Source organism: Amblyomma maculatum, chromosome 11 (assembly GCF_055883805.1).
Source record: "Amblyomma maculatum isolate TAMU_Amacu chromosome 11, ASM5588380v1, whole genome shotgun sequence".
NCBI lineage: Eukaryota > Metazoa > Arthropoda > Arachnida > Ixodida > Ixodidae > Amblyomma > Amblyomma maculatum.
This window is the reverse complement of record NC_139354.1, coordinates 69,657,483-69,677,978: the sequence shown is the minus strand read 5'-3', so window position 1 is coordinate 69,677,978 and position 20,496 is coordinate 69,657,483. Positions and strand designations below refer to the sequence as shown.

The 20,496-nt window shown below is 48.7% G+C and overlaps 1 protein-coding gene across 1 annotated transcript in view; it reads right to left on the bottom strand.

Annotated features, from left to right (window-relative positions):
- LOC146174111 (uncharacterized) overlaps positions 1-13,160 on the bottom strand; it is a 33,422-nt gene extending 20,262 nt beyond the window's left edge. The window contains exon 1 of the mRNA XM_084583357.1: positions 12,777-13,160. Coding sequence (XP_084439483.1) covers positions 12,777-12,884 — 108 coding nt within the window. The 5' untranslated portion in view covers positions 12,885-13,160. The remainder of the gene's footprint in view (positions 1-12,776) is intronic.
- Positions 13,161-20,496: the final 7,336 nt, after the last annotated feature.

Sequence of the window (20,496 nt, the reverse complement as noted above, 5' to 3'; positions counted from 1 at the left end):
CGTTTGCTTCTGACATTTGCATTTGAAGAACCCTCTTCTTTAGGGTTCCATACGGCGGTGCATAAATGAGGCAAGGCAGTGACATCGTGAAAGATGGCAACAGCCGTGTCCTTGGCGAGATGCCGCATCTCCTTAGCAAAAATTGTCAGGAGGACAGTAGCACAACTGTTCTGGAGTTGTACGAGTCCTCGAGCAACGGCTAATTCCATCTCGAGTAATAGCGGAATGTGCCCATCCGCGATGCCCTCGTAATCGGGAATAAGTCATGCTTGACAAGAACCAACACACTAGAACGTGCCGGAACCCTCACGTCATCGTCGACTATACGCAAAACGTTCAGACCCGGATCTTCATTTCCTATGCGCGCTACGGCTCGTTTCATCAAAAAGGAAACACGCGCTTCTTTCAGGTCAATGACAGCGCCGTTGGTCTGCAGGAAGTCTAGAACAAGGATCAAGTCTTTCGAACACTCAGGAAGCATGATAAATTCTCCGACATACACAAAACCACGGATGTCGACCCGCGCTGTGCACTTGCCTGCAGGTTCAGTCAAGTGACTTCCCGCCGTGCGAATTTTCGGGCCGGACCAATGTCTCAAAACTTTCTTCACTTCTCAGGCGAGACCACGGCTCATTACTGAATAATCGGCACCAGTGTCGAGTAACGCGGTGACATCCACTCCATCAATCGTTACACATAAATCGGAGGTAGTATGCCGGATGCTGTCGCTACCTGACACAAGCGAAATCTCGTCGGGTCAGCCTGACTATGACGGAGGACCTTCACATTTCCCGACATCAGCGACCCTGCCTCCGAAGGCCGCTGGCATTAGTTTTCCCGGCTAGGGCTGGGAGAGAAGCGGCATCGGGAAGAGGGCAGACTTGTCAAACGGTAGCTCGTCGGGGACGCAGACCGACGCTCTTGGTAACCGGACGTGACGGGATACTGTCGCGCAGCAAGGTCGCTTGCAATCTCAGTAGGCCGTTCGGCATTTTGAGGGTAGAGGTCCTCCGAGGCGAAACCCCGCATGTTGACGCGGCGGTACGGGCACGCCCGGTAAAGGTGACTGGCTTGCCTGCAATGACAGCACAGGGGTCGACGGTCCCGGGGACGCTATACTTGACTTTTACGGGGTCGCTAGTAGATTGGCGGAGGAGAGTAGCGAGGCTCCATGCGGCTCCATGCGAGGTTCTCCATGCGAGGACCCTGCGGCTCCATTGCTGGAGCTGCGGCATTGATACTATGGTCCGGCGGGGGAGTCTTACGTAGGACGGACGCGTAGGTGGGCCTCGCGTCGAACGTTTGGTGGGGAACGCGCTGCTGGGGAACGTCAGCAACTTGCTGAGCTGCCATACGCACCTCGTCCCGGACGACTTCAGCCAGTGAAGGAAAAGATGTGTTGCAAGGCATCCGGAGCGCTTGCAGTTCCTCTCGCACGACAGAACGGATGAGATTGCGTAGTGCGTCCATGTCGCTGCCGACATGCACAGGGGGTGCGTCGGACCCAATGATATTCACGTCACGGTTGTACTGACGGGCTCGGTGTTGCAGCGTTGTCTTCATGGTCGCTGCCTGGCTGAGAAACTCCGCCACAGTGCGCGGTGGACTGCGCACCAGTCCCGCGAAAAGTTCTTGTTTAAACCCCCGCATCAGGTGACGCAGCTTCTTATCTTCTGGCATTTGTGGGTCTGCACGCTTGAAAAGGCGTGTCATGTCCTCAAAGAACATACGCGCGCTCTCGTTCTGGCGCTGATTGCGAGAGTGTAGTGCAGCTTCTGCTTGCTCCCGGCTGTCGGCGCTAGGAAAAGTGGCTTTCAAATCACGACAGAGGGCTGCCCAGGATGGGAAGGAAGCCTCATGGTTTTCAAACCATGTACGTGGAGACTCTTCAAGAGCGAAGTACACGTTGTGGAGCTTACGCTCATCAGTCCACTCGTTGTAACGAGCGACTCGCTCGTAGGTCCCAAGCCAGTCCTCGGCATCCGCGAGCACGTCTCCATGAAAAGGGGGGGGGGTGTTTGCGGCTGATGACCTAGAATGTGGGTGGGAAGCCTGCTCTCAGATGTCATTGCTGCAGGTTCTATGGCCACCTGAGGGTGCGTCGTCCTGGTAGCGGCCGGAAGGGGTCCGAATTCAGGGGGCTCTCCACGTAGGCGGCGGCCGAGGCGTTGATGCACGGGGGTAAGCTCCGTAGTGACAGGTTGATTATGCAGGACTGGATCAATACACAGCAATTCCTTCACCAGATTTGTAACGTAACGTTACACAGAAGGCGCTCTGGCACTCTGGCACCGAAGAACACTAACAACCAGTCAGGTCAGCACGAAAGGGGAGCACCGTTTTTGCTTCGTCGTCTTCTCCGAATCGCCCGTTCAAATCTTCGTCGTCTATGAATGGCATGTGTCAATATATGCAAGATGTTTATACGTGAGTGTAATAATGTAGTCGTCATGCAGAAAATAGCGCTTTCGTGGTCAAACTGTTAGCGAACTATGCCAGAGGTAGGGCACTTCTACCACAATGTTTCAACCACATCAGCGCTCCTTGTGACAGAAGGAGAATAACATTTATAGTCTAATGACCCCGGCTCAGTCATGCGGTGCGCTTTGATGGGGCGGGGCCCTAGTTTCTAACCCACCGGCATTGGGAGTACACCTCAATCACAAGTGTTGTATCGAATCTCCGTCAAAAACGTTTATACAGCCACCAATGGGATTTCTTCTTGTCACTATAAAATGCATTGGCACTAGTTTCTTAAATAGAGGGACAATGGCTTTATCTGGAAGTTTCCTTCGTCTGGCTGCCTCTGACAGGTGGTATTTTCCAGGTGGTTATCGGTGAGCGGTGAGTGAGGGCAGTGTGTTACCTCACGGGATGACCTTGCCAATTGCGATTGCCTCTTCTGTGGGACAAGACTGTAAGCTGGGAGCCTGTCTTCTTACTGTTCGGCCTGATCGGGTACGCTGTTCATGTGCAAGTACATAAAGAGGTAGTAAAAAGTTACGAGGCTACTCCAGATAGCCGGGAAGCTACTTGTCTAAAGACATACGCCACAGGCGCTCGGCGGGGCGCGGACCTAATAGCAGCGCCGCAATAGCGGGGAGGATTAGTTCCTTGGCTTTTCAGAGCTGCCTGGCAACTTTTGACCACCGCTGTACACCCGTGCAGCTTACTTAAACTCACTAAGCCGCATTTCCCATTACGCAGTAGCATACGACAGATTGCGGATAAAATATGAAGATAACAGATATACAAAATGCAGAATGTCGAGATGAGGGATTCAGCAAATCCGTGTACTTTGACAGCAAAACAGGAGAGAGGGTCCACATGGAGCAGCGTATTCTCTCGTGATATTCAGTGTGCCACCATCATTTGCACTCTCAGGACCTTGTACTGTTCTGTAAAGCGCTGAGTCGGTTCAGTTTGCTGCATGTTTTGTAGCTACATTTCATTTATGAAGAAAATGGTCTCAAATGATTTTGTTACTGTAGCCGTTTTAGGGCAAGAGCTTTTGATTAGCGCGCTTTACCTGCTAGCGTGCTTTGCAGAAGTCTAAACTGCGAATGCTCAGTTGGTTACCCTAAGCAAACTTAACAAAACAAACAAACTAATTCAATGGACCACCGCTCAAGGTAGTGGAGTGGCTGCGGGGCCGCACAGGGCGCTGTTACCTCGCGCCGCTCTCAGGCAGCCAGAGAGCTCCGAGTGACAACAAACTTCGCCCTCGCCCTCGCGCGGGGGCTTGTCGCGCTTGGTAATATCTAGTGTTTCGTTCTGCTGCTTTTCCGTTGACGGTCCCGACGAAGGGGTGCGCGCATCGCCTATTCATCGAGGACCTCGGGCTGTGGAAGATCAGTTGGACAGCCGCAGTCCGTCAAACCACGGCTGTGTAAAGAAACAAGTCGGAGATTTTTTTTCTCCTTTTATAGTGTCCTCATGTTAGATGTTAGTACTAATCCCCTGCATCCACCATAGCGGGAGTTTAGGCTACGCGGTCCAAGACGCCGCATCGACAGCCATCGTGAGGGGCGCTTTTTCACGCCAGTAAGATAACGGAGACAGCGAATTTCTGTGCGGGTGCTGCTTCTCTTCCGAAGCTGTCGTATTGGCACTGTCTTCGCAATAAGCCTGATATTCTGTTCAGCTAAACACATGCATTTTTTTTATTATTTAGTGTCTACGAGACGTAGTCTTTGAGGATAATTTCTATACAATAGTTCAGTCCCGAAGAGATTCTTAGGAAGACGAATCCCAAAAATTATTTTCAGTAATGAAATTTTTTTGCGAAAGCAGATAAAAATCTCACTGGCATTCTTCAGACTGACCTTAGTGAGACGAAAAGGTGTCGTCTGCCGCGATGACTTGACTTAGTCGTCTTGGCATAGAGTCGCATAGTGCTGGCAATAGCTCCGAACGTCTGCGCAGGGGTTCCTATTCTTCCTTGCCGGGATTTCCGAGCTAATCGTCTGTGCCACCTCAAAGGCGCCGCTAGGAACGCTCGTTCTCCCGATTCCTCAGATATCCTCGACAAGGCTAAGATCAGCCCCGTTAGACGGCCACGCCAGTCGACGCACGGCGTAGGGCCTCAAAAGGACGCTTACTCCACGCGCTTTGTGCAATGTGCTGATGTCATTCTGGCACATGTAGCTGGTCTCTGTCCATGACGTACACAATAATGTGCCCCCTCAGGATTTTGCAGTACCTCAGTCTGACGTTCAAGCCCTCAGTCGCACGCGTGTGCCGACGGCGTCCTTACTGATAGTGACCCAAACACTGACTGAGCTGTAGCCACTGCCGTGCAGACTCTAGGTGTACCCAGCATACCTGAGCATAAGAGAGCGAACATGTGTCAGCAAATATTATCTTATGTCGCGTCCCGAGCTAAAACCCGTTTCGCTTCAGGAAAATGAGGCTTATTGCTAAAACATGACAAATCAAAGATTCCCCTCAAGCGTCTGGGTCGCAAAAGAAAATAATCCGCTTCGTTTTCGACGTTGTATTTATGTCGAATCAAACACAAGCGGGAGAAGCGAGACTGCGCTACATTCTCAGGACTACAATGCATTGCAAACCATAGTTCGGTTTTGGCACAGCTAAGATAGCCCAACCTTAGCCGCGTTTTTCGTTCGCTCTAAGAATGACAGATCATAACTGTGGTTGAACTAAACTACTGCCACACACGCTGCTGTCGGTCCCAGCGTGTGCGCAACGTGGACGCCTCCGTGTAAATCACTTCCCGCTCTCCTCTGTACACCACTGCTCGAAAGCTCCGGAGAAGTCCAGTAGCTCTTCCCTCTCGTTTGTTGTTAGGTGCTGCTTTTGAGCAGCCACTCAGTGCATTACACTCATATCTTGCTACCAACACTTATTCGCTGCAGAAACTGAGCCCAAGTGCGCTGCGTACCTCCCTGACGTTCAATAAGGGGTCTTCAAGCACGGCAGTAACAATTAATTATCCTTTTCGAGTATTGTGCTCCTTGGGCGCCCACTGCACTCAGCATCGAAAATTTCGCTATCTTCGTCCCTATATACTCTAAAAATACGGCTCACCTCAGTTCTCGCCCCTGAGATGCGGCGACAGATTTCACGCTGTGGGACATCTTGTATGCAAAGTCGTTCCATGGGCCTTCTCTCCTCTATTTGAGCCCTAGGTAGCATATTTGCGAAGTACCAAACCCAATGCGACCATTCTCGTTTTTATGCGTTCAGCGGCTTCCCGTTATTCTATTGTGAACCTGGATTGAATGTTCGTATTTTACTTTTATCAACGTTATAGGCCAGAGCCTTTGCAGTATGCGCTGCTATCCTGATAACATTCTCACTTGTCATTGGTCACTGAGGGACCACTGAATCTATAAAGCCGAGAACGTCTGCATCGGCCTTTGCACTTCTCAAGAATACCACCAAGGATTTCAATCGAGAAAAGAAGGCGGATCATGCGATTGGGCATAGAAGGCGTCCCTCAGCGTGAAATCTGTCGCCGTACCAGAAGGACAAGAGAAGCGGTGAGCCTGCTCTTAGAGCATACAGGGACGAACACGGCAGAATTTTTGATGCTAAGCACATTGGACGGCCAAGGAGTACTACGCTTGAAGAAGATGAGTTGATCGTTGCGGCAGTAGTTGTACATATTGCCGCATAGAAGACGACGCAAAAGATGACTACTATGGGAACACAAGCGCGAGCTGAAAGAAGAAGGAGTGAGCTTGATCGCAAGACTCGTTCTAGGCCACTAATCAAACAATCTTATATTTCGACCCTCCTTGGCGTTCTGTCGAGACGTGACATTGGTGGAGGTGCTGGGTATGCATAAGACTCCTTCCGGCAGTCCACAGCGGATCCCAGACATCGACACTCCTGTCAATCGCACTAGCCGCCGCCTTCTAGGCCTAGCCCCGCAGTACAGCCATCTGCCGAACGACTCTTCAAACGCCCAAGTTCGTCAGGTTCCCCAAGCCATGGCACATACCAACCTTACGCCGGTGACTCTTCAGAACACCAAGGTACCAGAGTGCTTTCGCGGGACGCGTTTGAAGATGTCGAGGACCGGCTTGACCAGTTTGAGCGAGTGGCCAAAATCAATCAATGAAGCGCAGACCAGAAGCTGTCCAATGTTTATTTTGCCCTTCAGGATAATGCTAAAACGTGGTTTGAAAACCACGAGACCAGCTTATCCACATGGAATGACTTCCGCCGCCAGCTGGTAGATACTTTTGCGAGAACGGATCGACGAGACAATGCGCTGCGCCTGCTTGAAGTGCTCATCCAGAAGCCGAATGAGAGCGTGGCTATGTTTGCGGAAGACATGGCTCGCCTTTTTCGCGGTGCCGACCCTGATATGAGTGAATCAAAGAAGCTACGGCATCTCATGCATGGCGTCAAAGAACAGGTGTTTGCCGGCTTGGTCCGCAACCCCCCTAAAACCGTGAGTGAGTTCGTTAAGGACGCTACGGCTATCGAACGAGCCTTCCAAGACCGGTGCCGCCAGTACAACCGACCGGTCAACTGTGCCCAGACGACTGCGGCGGCGCTGACTGCAACAGATACGACCATTCTTCGAGACATCATTAGATGCATTGTCCTTGAGGAGCTGCTGCGAATTACGACCACGAAGGCTCAGTAGTCAGGGGCCCTCATGGAAACAGTGAGGAATGAAATTCGGTACGCCCTATCACCGTCTACACCATGCAACGAGTATCATCCAGTCGACAACGCGGCACCCCTTTCCGAACCATACCACGCTCAAAAACCGATCAGCTGCACGGCCAACATTCCTGCACCTTGCCTCGAGCCGCAGCCCGAGAGCTATGCTGCGGTCCTTCGTCGCCCACCTCCAGACCACGCCCCACCGAGCTCACCGAACCGTCAGGAGATTCGGTTCCTCCAGGGGCCTCAGTGGGCGCCTCCCAGGCGCTCTCAACTGCGCCGAACTGACAGGTGGCGCAGTTATGACAGCCGACCACTTTGTTTCTACTGCGGACAACCTGGCCATGTGTATCGGTACTGCCGCCACCGCGAAGAGGGGCAGTCCTCTCCGCTTGCTTCTGCTCGCCGCCGCTTCGACACTGATTCTGCCCAAATCGACGACGACCCTCCGGTCAGCAAGGAAACCGAATCCCCGGGCTTCCGCCGCCGCTCCTCCCCATCGCCACAGCGTTATTCGCCGACGCGTCGCAACAGTACTGACGTTAGCGAACGGCGGTCCCCTAGCCCTCGCCGGGGAAACTAAGAGCTGCAACCTCGCGAGGGGAGGTTGCAACCAGTCTAAAAGTGTCGAAACCCTCACCACCGCCGCAATTGCCGACAACCCGTGCTTCTGACGCCGCCGCTAACATTGACATTTCCGCACTACCGCCGAAAATGCCGTACCAGATGATCAGCCATGACGACGAAGCTGACAGCGCCGACCTTGCCGCGCTTCTGCCGCAAATGCCGAAAGGGACGATCAACCCAGATAATTTTGTTAGCGCTTACCTCGCCGTTTCCATTGATGGGCTGGCGGTATATGCTCTGGTGGATACCGGGGTAGATTTTTCAATTATTAGCCAGAAACTGGCCGACACGCTGCGCAAAGTAAAAACTGAATGGACTGGGCCAGTAATAAGAAGTGCTGGGGGTCAGCTACTGGCACCGACAGGGAAATGCACTGCCCCTTATAAGAATAGGAAACGCGGTGTTTGTTGGCAGCTTCGTTATTCTCCCTGACTGCTGCAAAGACCTCATCTTGGGCATGGACTTTCTGCGTCTTCATGGGGCTGTAATCAGCATCCGTGACAGCCTCGTTGCCTTCATCAATAACCATGAAGACCTTGGTTATGCGCAAGTACCACTATTGCCCTTACGCGTCGCCAATGAGACGGTGACATTACCTCCGCGATCATGCTCTCTTGTTGAAGTGAAATGCGACGTGGCGCATACAGGCGATGGCGTCGCGGAACGGGCAGTTACCCTGGTACACAGCCGAGGTGTTTTTATAGCTCGAGGGCTGGTCAACTTGACCAATGGGCATACCGAACTGCTGCTGACAAACTTCAGCGACGAGCGTCAGCAAATTTCGAAAGGCACAACTGTGGCCTTTTTCGACAGCCTCCCAAATGCGCAGCACTGCTGCTTACTGCAACAGAGAGGATCAGTGTGCAATACACCCGTAACCATCGTTGATGTGAGCCCAAAATTGTCTTCTTCAGAGCGGGACCGCCTTTTGGATCTCATAGATCAATTTCGAGACTGTTTTGCTTCAGAATCACGGATCGGCCAAACGCCTTTGACAAAACATCGGATTATCACGGATGACTCGATTCGCCCGATTCGACAAAATCCTTACCGTGTGGCTCCGAAAGAACGTGAAGCCATTCAGCGCAAGGTGGCCGAAATGCTTAGAGACGACGTTATCCAGCCGTCACAGAGTCCCTGGGCTTCCCCCGTGGTACTTGTTAAAAAGAAAGACGGCAGATACGATTTTGCATTGACTATCGCAAGCTCAACCAAGTGACCAAAAAAGACGTGTACCCTCTCCCTCGCATCGACGACTCCTTGGATCACCTACGAAATGCACGTTACTTCTCGTCGATGGACTTGAAAAGTGGATATTGCCAAATCGAAGTGGATGAGAGGGATCGGGAGAAGACAGCATTCATCGCTCCCGACGAATTGTATGAGTTTAAAGTCCTTCCGTTCGGTTTATGCTCGGCGCCAGCAACATTTCAGAGACTGATGGACACTGTGCTTTCGAGACTTAAGTGGCAAACATGCTTGGTGTATCTTGACGACGTGACCGTGTTTTCGGTTACATTTGAAGAGCATCTACTCCGTTTGCTAGCTGTGTTTCAGGCCATACGATCTGCGGGCCTCACACTAAAACCCGAGAAGTGCCACTTCGGTTACGAGGAGCTGCAGTTCTTAGGCCGCGTCGTCAGCCAAGAAGGTGTTCGGCCGGATCCTGAAAAGCTCTCCGCAGTCGCCAAGTTCCCAACACCTACGGACAAAAAGACATTGTGGCGCTTCTTAGGTCTTTGCGCCTATTACCGTCGGTTTATTGCTGGCTTCTCACGAATAGCCTGCCCATTAACTTCACTGACGTGTGACAACGCTGTCTTTCGCTGGGGTGAAGAACAGAAACAAGCTTGCAATGAGCTGAGGAGGCGCCTACAGACACCACCTGTCCTGGCGCACTTTGATGACGACGCCCCTACACTGCTTCATACGGATGCCAGCAACGCGGGCTTAGGTGCTGTGTTGGTGCAGCGCCAGGATGGTGTGGAAAAGGTAATTGCTTACGCCAGCAGGACCCTATCTAAAGCAGAAGCGCACTACTCGGCAACCGAAAAAGAATGCCTTGCAGTGGTATGGGCGGTTATGAAATTCCGCTCTTATTTGTACGCTCGCCCCTTTTAAGTCGACAGCGACCATCACTCTCTCTGTTGGCTGACGAACTTAAAGGACCCTTCAGGGAGACTCGCGCGTTAGAACCTTCGATTACAAGAATTTGACATGGCAGTTATTTACAAATCTGGAAAGAAGCACACAGATGCAGATTGCCTTTCGCGAGCGCCGGTCGAACCTTCCACTATGACCGATTAAGACACTGCGTTTTTAGATGTCATAGATGACGCAACGCTTTCCCAACAGCAGCGAGAGGATCAGTAATTGCTCACTCTTATTGATTTCTTGAAGAAGCGAATTACGGTTGTTCCGAAGATTTTCGCCCGAGTAATCCCTTCATTCTTTATTCGCAATAACGTACTTTACAAGAAGAACTTCCGTCCGGGGGGAAGCAGTCATCTGCTCGTCGTCCCATCGGTTCTCCGCACTGAAGTTTTGCAAGCGTGCCACGACGAGCCAACCGCCGGTCACCGAGGCTACACCCGCACGTTGGCTAGAGTACAGCAAGGATACTACTGGCCAAAACTGCCGGCGACAGTGTACGCTATGTACGTACGTGCATTGACTGCCAGCGCCGTAAATCACCCCCTGTAAAACCAGCTGGCCTACTCCACCCTCTTCAAGTGCCAGCGACACCTTTTAAGCAAATTGGCATGGACCTCCTGGGACCATTTCCGACGTCTACAGCCGGGAATAAATGGATAATTGTCGCCACTGATTATCTGACCCGCTACGCGGAGACCAACGCTCTACCAAGGGGCACCGCCACCGAAGCAGCTAGGTTCTTCGTTGAGAACATTGTCCTGAGGCATGGCGCTCCGGCACTTATTATAACTGACCGAGGAACTACATTTACGGCCGAACTTTTGGAAATTGTTCTTCGCCTCAGTGGTACCAGTCACCGTAAAACTACTGCTTATCACCCTCAAACCAATGGGTTGACGGAACGCCTCAATAAGAGCCTCGCAGACATGCTTTGCATGTACGTCGACGTGAACCACAAGAATTGGGACGAAATACTTCCCTACGTCACGTTCGCCTAAAATACGGCCCGCCTAGACACCACTCACATGACACCATTCAGCCTCCTTCAAGGGCGACCAGTAACAACTATGCTGGATGCAATGTTGCTCCCGAATGCCGGCACCGATGATCTCGATCATGACGCCGAGGAATTCGCTCAGCGTGCAGAGGAAGCTCGCCAACTAGCGCGTGTGCGGATCAAAAATCAGCAGGAGCATGATGCACGACGTTACAATCAGAGACACCGACATGTAATGTACGAATCTGGCGACAAAGTGTGGGCCTGGACGCCTATTCGCCGCCGTGAGCTCTCCGAAAAACTATTTCGGCGATACTTTGGACCCTATGTTGTTCAGCGACGTTTAACCGACGTCACTTATGAGGTGATGCCAGACGGAGTGTCGACATCAAAGCGACGCCAGCACCAAGCTGACGTCGTCCACGTCGTGCGTATGAAGCCATACCACTCAGGCTGACCTTAACCTCCTGCCTCCTTTTGTTCTCATCGGGACGATGCTTCCTAAGGAGGGGGGCAAATGCCGCATAGAAGACGACGCAGAAGATGACGACTATGGGAACACAAGCGCGAGCTGAAAGAAGAAGGAGGAAGCTTGATCGCAAGACTCGTTCTAGGCCACTAATCAAACAGTCTTATATTTCGACCCTCCTTGGCGTTCTGTCGACACGTGACAATATTACATTATTTATTCAATTAGTTACATGCAGAAAACCCTCTTTTAGAGCTGCTATTATAATTACTCCTTTAACGACGCCTACAATTATAACTATCTGCTTTAGTTTTCATTAAATGTTGGTTTTTAATCAATCTAAGGCATATGAGAGATTATGTTTAACCTTTTACCAACAAATTGAAAGGCACCTGATATAAGTAGGAAATATGAAGAGTTGGTGTACTGCCCTTAGGAAATTTTTCTGATCTTTTTTTGAATCGGTATTTTGGAATAAATAATATCCGGTATATTGAGAGCAGCCTTCTTTTTCAGGCACCCACTTGGTCTGAATGCGCGCCTGTAAGTGTACAAAATAGTTAACTGGGTAGGCTAACAGTAGTAAGAAAAGAAATACACCCGCAGGAGGGTATTTTGTCTAGACGCTAGTTTTCAGCCATTTGCGGCAAATTTTCGTGTGTTCCTAATGCTTTGAGTTGCATCAAGCTCAATTTTGTACCTAGCAACCCAATCCCTTTCAGTGCTGTAGCACATCTTTGTTCTGGGCCTTAACTCTTATGACGTTGAATGTTTTATTTACGCCGCTTCTGTAAACTATGCTTACTTTAGCAAAAATTGTTTCCTGAATATAGTTTCCTTCATTTTCAGATAGCTGTATATTTCACAATTTTGGAATGTATTATGGAGGTCTCTTAAAAGTATCTGTTCACTTAACAATCATCCAGGCGGATTGCTGAGCCCGACACGGCATACATAAATTGAACTACTCTTGGTGACGAGTAGGATAAAAAGTTGAATATAGTAAAATAACGTTTGCCAGCCATTACTGAGGTTCAACTCTAGCATGGGACAAGTAGAGCTTCCGCTTCTGAGTCTCACATCAAATAAGCATATGCGACGTATTTGAGTTACTTTGCCACGTCGCTCTTTTCTTTTTCGTCAGGTGGACGTGCTAAAAGCTGTGGCCTAATATATATTGCCATTCGAAACTAAAATTAGGAATATTTTGAGCGTTTTTGATATTTCTCACTTGTAAACAGTGTTTTCTATGTGTCCAATTGCGATCTCTTCTATATTATATCGCAATCTTCCTTTGCCCTCACCTCAAGAAATCAAGAAACAGGTTAAGACTGTGACTAAAGCAAAAGAACGTCTTTAAAAGTACTAAGTAGAGGAACTTACCTCACTTGCGCGATGGTTCTTTAAATATCGAGGATCGTCTTCGAAGGGAGTACCGGAAGCAGCGCGTAGCACAGTTAGCATATAGGTGACTACAACATGGCCGAGCATGATGACGCCTCCTTTGAAAGTCGGCTAGCGTGACTGCTGGCTGCTGTTCAAGTTTGCCTTTGGAACGGAAAAACTTAGCCCGTTTCAATTGTTAGGGTAGCTCTGAGAGATGACGGAATAAACTCGGTAGCGATGATTGCCGAATCTGTATTTAAGAAATATGAAATATATCTTGCTCAGATCTGTAATAAATATCACTGCGTCAAGAGCGAAATAAAACAAGAGCTATTCCGCTTTCTAAACGTGTCGCATCGAAATTCTGCTTATTTCGCAGTAGACGTTGCCTCATTAACACTGAGCGCCGTCAAGAAGTCATATTGAAATTAGTCTATAAAATGTGACGCAGTATAATACCTACTTATCTCTTCTTTTAAATCTTTTTCAGCCATGCGCACAACGCTTCGAAGAAAAAACATGCAGACAGATTTACTGCCTCATAAAATATTGAATAATGTGCAGGCATCTGCAAGCAGAAGCAAACACGGAAAAGGAGGAAAAATATGCAAAAAGGCGTATATCGCTCATGCTGTCACGTGTATGAAATATTTTCCCAAACTGATAGATAACTTGAACTAAAAACACGCACTTACAAACTCGCGGTTTGGACGTTATAAACTTTTTGCAGATTATTAAATAAGCTTCCTAAAATTAAAAATGCTTCTAGCTCACATCATGAAGCATGGGAAGGATGCGAAAACAGCAAAAGAATAAATATAATTTGAGAGGTTTGCAGAACAACCCTTCATCCAATATATTGGAGTTAGAACGATATATATATATATATATATATATATATATATATATATATATATATATATATATATATATATATGCATTGTTACGCGCTTTGTACGCACGGGAGGTTTATTTACAGGGATCGGTCCGAACAGGACTGCGGTGAAGCGTACAAACGTCCCTCTAGAGGAGAACAACAACAACAACAAACGTCCCTCTGCCCTTGCTCTTCTTTCTTCTTCTTCGATCTACTGGACAGTTCTTCTTCATCTTCCGTCGACGTTCCACGAAGGCGCATGACAATATATATATATATATATATATATATATATATATATATATATATATATATATATATATATATATATATATATATATATATATATTGCCGCGAACTGTTTAAATCTTTATTCATTCCGGTTTTACAGCCGCTGGAATGCGGCCTTATCAATGTTGTTCTGGCGCGCTTATCAATTCTGTATCCCGTGTATGTTCATGCTCGTTGTCGCGATACGACGCGTTATCATTTTCTTTGTCGCGAACGATGCGCCGAGATCTGTCTCGAAGATTCCGATCACTCGCGTATGTTTCTACAATGTTCTGGGTTGTGCTACTAGCAGTTTGCGACGTTATCTAGATTGTTCTGTGAAGCCTTTAAATTGAGCGTTGACGAGTGCGACGGGCTTTCCTTGTTCGACGATCGACGAGCACATTTGTTGCTATCGCCGCTGCAGAGTTGCTTAGTTTTTTTTTTTTTTTTTGCGAGCGCGCGTCAGCTCAATAAAGAGTTTTTTCAGTGCAATCACCGACTGTTCATTTGTGTCATCGACCTTGTCACCACCACGCCTTTAATCCTTCAAGCAAACACCCCAGCTTCGTTCCTATTACTCTGAAGGACCAGCCAACAGGCCACCAAACCAGTCGCCGGCTTCAAGGGCTCCAACTTGAACACGGTCTGCTGCTGGACCCCATTCGGTTTCAGAATGCTGCTGCTGGACCCCGCCCCAGTGAACGACCTCAAGAAATCGAGAACTACCTATGTAGCGGTGAGTTGGCGACACAAATACGTCGATTCAGGTCCCCATCGCCGTACAGGGCCCGCGTTTCATCGCCAGGCCACAGCTACAATGACAGTATGCGAGGAAGGTTCCCAAGCCCTCGTAGGGGAAACTAAATGTAGCAATCTTTGGAGGTGATGTTGCTATACGGCGAACTAACGAATATCCTCCGCCGCCGATGACGAGTAACGACGCCCACATTACCTGCGAAGACGCCCTCGACGCGCCCAGACTTCAAGGTGACACCGCCGCTACGGCCGTCGTCAACATCCAAGATGACACGACCAAACTTTAAGCTACCACTGCCGCCCAGCGAAGTGATGGCGCTGTACCCCGGCCGTGACCTCAGCACGGACGAAGCAGAGATCGAACACCGAAACCAACGTGCAATACTAGGACGCAAACAAGCGCCCTTAAGATTGCTGTCGACGGACTCATGGACTCATTAGTGGAGCTTTCGCCGCCAAGCTCGAGAAAGTGACGAACACTTGGGACGGCGCACTAGTCCGCACTGCTCGTGGTAAACTTATTACGCCATCGGGGCGATGCACCGCAAGGGTTACAGTAAATGGACGTACCTACCCTACCAGCTTTGTCGCCCTACAGCACTCTTCCCACGATGTGACTCTGTGCATGGAATTTCTGAACGAACATCGAGCGATCATCGATCTCCGATCCAAACTAATCAAGCTGTCGACCGACAAGGCCATACCTACTACGAGAACTTCGGCGCATCACGTCGCTCTCAACGTCCTCGACGAAGAATTGTTCCTACCGCCCCGATCAAGCGTCGTCGTCCCTGTAGTTACAACAGAAGTCGCAATCACGGAAGGGGTTGTCAAACGAAACACTCAGTTGTTTCTGGATAGACGACTTGACATCGCAAGGGCCGTTGTCCGTTTCCGTCATAGACAAGCTGATGTGCTCGTCACGAACTTCACCGACGAATACTTGCACCTGAACAAGAGCATGACGATTGTTTTCCTTGATGAGCTAGCGGAAACCCGAGACATTTTCTCCCTCCCCAGCCAATTTGAAGGCGATGCATCCAACCGAGCGAAGCAGCGCAATTTTGACATTAACCCAGCGCTCCCCCGAAACAGTCAAGACAAGAGCAAAGTTCGAATGAATAAGGAAGTTGTACCTGACAGTACGATGATAGCACAAAGTTTTAACAAGTGCTTTCAAAGCGGATTTCTGATGGAGGGGGCAACCACAGCTAGAATCTATTGGGAAGGTCGTGCTCATGTTCCAAATGTTTCTCTAAATGGTGTTCTGTCAATGCTGCAAAAACTCGCTGATAAAAAATGCGCCGGTCCTGACGGGCTTTCCAATGCCTTTCTGAAACGTTTTCCTGCACTGTTATATGTGTTTTTAACCAAGATTTTTAGAGTTTCGCTGCGTTCTGGTGATGTTCCTGAAGCCTGGAGAATGGCCCGCGTTGTACTCATCCATAAAACGGCGATAAGCTATTTCTAATTACCGATCAATATCAATTACTTCTTTGTGTCGTAAGTTATTAGAACATATAGTTTCTGGTTATCTAACAAATTCCTTGGAAAAAATAACATTTTATCATCTTTGCAGCACAGCTTCAGAAAAGGCATGTCCACTTGACTCAGTTTTTTATTTATTAATTTATCTATTCAGGTTACCCGTAAAGGCAGTCCAAAGGAGGGTATTACATAGAGGGGGATACAATTGTAAAAAACACAATGCAATTCGCAACAATTACAATAAAAAACATTAAACATAAAATGAAACGAGGAAATAAACCCCTTCATGGATCACTGCCTTGTCGTGGCGGAGGGGCTTGCGAAACTCGATGAAGTCGTGAGCTCTGCTGTGTAGGGCCACCCAAGATAGACAGGTCACGGCAGAGAGTTCTGACAAAATGTGATTCACTAGAGAAGGTAATGGCCACCCACTCCAGTATTTCCTGCCAAGAAAACCCTATGGCCAGTCACAATACCATTAATGATATGGCGCCGGAAGATGAGCCCTCCAGGTTGGAAGGCGTCCCACGTGTTACTGGGGATGAACAAAGGGCGATTCCTAGTAGCTCCAGGACGAATGAAGCGGCTGGGCTAAAGCCAAAAGGACGCTCAGTTGTGGATGTGTCGGGAAGCGACCGGAAAGTCCAATGTTGCAAGGAGATATATCACATAGCAACATGGAATGTAAGATCTATGACGCAAGGTAAACTGGATGTCGTCAAGCGAGAAATGAACCGATTGAACATTGATATCTTGGGTATCAGCGAGCTCAAGTGGACCGGAATGGGAGAATTTAACTCCGGCGACCATTATGTCTTTTATTTTGGGCACGAATCCAAGAGAAGGAATGGGGTCGTTCTCGCAGTAAACAGAAGAATGGGTAAAGCAGTGTTAGGGTACAACCCCAAAAACGACCTAATGATTTCACTTCGGATCCAAGGCCACCCTCTCAACATAACAGTTATCCAAGTCTATGCACCGACCACTGCTGCTGAAGAAGCTGACGTTGAGAGATTTTATGCGGACCTACAATGCCTTTTAGACCGCACCCCATCATCAGACGTCGTTTTTCTCGTAGGAGACTGGAATGCTAAGGTCGGGAGTGAAGAAATATTCGGAATTGTAGGCAAGTTCGGTCTTGGCGAGTCGAATGAAGCTGGACAGAGGCTAGTAGAGTTTTGTCAATAAAACAACCTGACCATAGCGAATACTCATTTTCAACAGCACAAGAGGCGCCTGTACACATGGACTTCACCGGACGGTCTGTACAGGAAACAGATCGATTATATTCTTTGCCGGCAGAGATGGAGAAGCGCTATACAAGCAGTAAAAACAAGGCCTGGGGCCGATTGTGGCACCGATCATCAGCTTCTTGTTGCCAAAATTAAGCTTCGATTGAGGAAAACTCAGAAAACTAGAAGGCCTTTCAGGTATGATCTGGATCAAATTCCATTAGAATATGCTGTAGAAGTGAGCAATCGATTTCAAGAATTAGATCTAGAAGACAGAGAGCCCGAAGAGATGTGGACTGATGTTCGTGATATAATACAAGAAGTTGCTACTAAGGTAGTTCCAAAGCAAAAGAAATGCAAAAAAGCAAACTGGTCATCTGAAGAGGCTTTGCAAATAGCTGAGGAAAGGAGGATGGCAAAAGTTATGGGGGAAAGAGAAAGATACAAGGTTCTCAATGCGGATTTTCAGAAAATAGCAAGGAGAGATAAGAATGCCTTCCTGAACATACAGTGCCAAGCAGTTGAGGACAACAGCCAATTAAGGAACACAAGAGCTCTGTACAAGACAATCAAAGATATCAAAGGAAGCTTCTGTGCTAAGCTGGGCGTGATAAAGGACAAACGAGGCAAGGACCTCACTGAAGCCTCAGAGATAAAGAAGAGGTGGCAGGAATACACAGAAGAACTGTACAAGAAGGACCCGAATGTGCAAACCCAACATAAGACGGTTGTGATTACTGATCTCGAGCCGGGCATCCTGAAGAGTGAAGTTGAATGGGCCTTAGCCAGTCTTGCTAAGAAGAAAGCCAGCGGAAGTGATGGCATTCCAGCTGAGTTGCTTCAAAACCTCAACCATGACGCTGTTAGCATTCCGCATACATTATGTCAGAAGATTTGGACAACTCTGCAGTGGCCACAGGATTGGAGGAGGTCAGTTTACATCCCCATTCCAAAGAAAGGCAGTGCCAAAGATTGTTCCAACTACCGCACGATCGCACTTATTTCGCATGCTAGCAAGGTGATGTTGAAAATCCTCCAAGGTAGGCTGCAGCAGTATGTGGATCGGGAGCTTCCGGACGTGCAAGCTGGGTTTCGCAAGGGCAGAGGAACTAGAGACCAAATTGCGAACCTCCGCTAGATCATGGAAAAAGCAAGAGAGTTCCAGAAACCCATCTACTTCTGCTTTATTGATTATGCGAAAGCGTTTGACTGCGTAGATCACTGCAGATTGTGGCAAGCTCTCCAAGAGATGGGAGTTCCAATTCACCTCATCTGTCTCCTCAGGAACCTGTATGAAGGACAAGAGGCCACAGTCAGAACTGGGCGTGGTCTTACAGATTGGTTTCCGAATGAGAAAGGAGTGAGGCAAGGCTGCATACTGTCGCCCTGCCTATTTAACCTATATGCAGAGTGCATCATGAGGAAGGCCGGTCTGGACGAGTCTTCATATGGAGTGAAGATTGCTGGAAAACGTATCAACAACCTTAGATATGCGGATGATACCACTTTAATGGCAGAAAGTGAAGTGGAACTCAGGAGACTTCTGATGCGCGTACAAGAAGAGAGTGAGAAGTTTGGGCTTAAACTGAACATCAAAAAGACAAAGATTATGGCGTCTTGCCCTATCAAGTCCTGGAGCATCAATGGACAAGAAGTGGAAGCTGTGACAGATTTTCTCTTCTTGGGCTCCAAGATTACCTCGGAAGGAGACTGCAGCCATGAAATTAGGAGACGCCTGCTTCTGGGAACGAGAGCAATGGTTAGCCTTGACCGCCTAGTAAAGAGCAGAGACATTAGTCTGCCAACCAAGATCCGTATAACTCGTGCTATGGTCTTTCCAGTTGGGATGTATGGATGCGAGAGTTGGACTGTGAAAAAGGCTGACCGCCGAAGAATTGACGCGTTTGAATTGTGGTGCTGGCGAAGACTCTTGAGAGTTCCTTGGACTGCCAGAAGATCAAATCAGTCGATATTGTCGACCATGAACCCTGACTGCTCATTGGAGGGTCAAATTCTAAAGTTAAAACTCAGCTACTTTGGTCATCTGATGAGAAGAGAGGAGTCGCTGGAGAAAGATTTGATGTTGGGAAAGGTTGACGGTCGCCGGAGAAGGGGTAGGCCGCAAACGCGATTGTTAGATGGCATCCTCGAGGCACTGCAGATGAAGTTATGTGATGTTAGGAAGATAGTGAGAGACCGGAAAGCGTGGCGTGAAATGGTCCATAGGGTCACGAAGAGTCGGACACGACTGAACGACTGATCTGAACTGAACTGAGGAAATAAAAGCAATAGCAAATTATTCTACATGTTTCCGTCACAGCGAATTAAGTAGCTCTTGGAAATTTTTTTTGTTAGTTTCTGTAGCGATGTGCGATGTCACGTTATTCCATTCAATGATAGTGTTAAGTATGAATGAATTTGCATAAGATGATAAATAACACTTTGCACGTTTAACTTCGAAGGCATGATCATGGAAATATTGTTACGATAAAATAAGAAAGGGGGTGTTTATTTACAGTGCTGATGCAGCGGGAGAAGGTGAACCGTACTAGCCCCCAGAAACCAACGCTTCTTCCTCTTCCTCTGACACCATCACAATCCTTCATCGTCGTCAGTAGCGTGACATTTCTCCCCTACTCTGCCGAAGCCCTGTGGGCGTGTTCTTCAGTCGTGCGAGGCTGAGACGGCTTCAAGCGGGCAACATGACAGAGTTCAGTTTTGGCAGACCGACGACCCGATGCTGTCAGGCGGGCTATTGCATACGTTAAATCACTGATGCGTTTGACAACCACGTATTGGCCGTCATAGTGGGCCAAGAGTTTTTGATGTAGGCCGCGAAGTCGAATTGGACGCCAGAGCCAGAATAAATCGCCTATAGAGTACGTGACACGCCGGTGACTGACATCATATCGTACTGTAAAACGTTCTCGTGAAGCACCAGCCCGTAAGCGGGCGATTCTCCGAGCTTCTTCGGCGAGACAGTGTACGTGATGAAGGGCAGTATGGTGTGCCAGTTGTTATGCCCTGCATCCACATACCTGGCTAGCATGTTTATCAGCGTTCTGTTAACGCGCTCAGTCAAACCATTTGT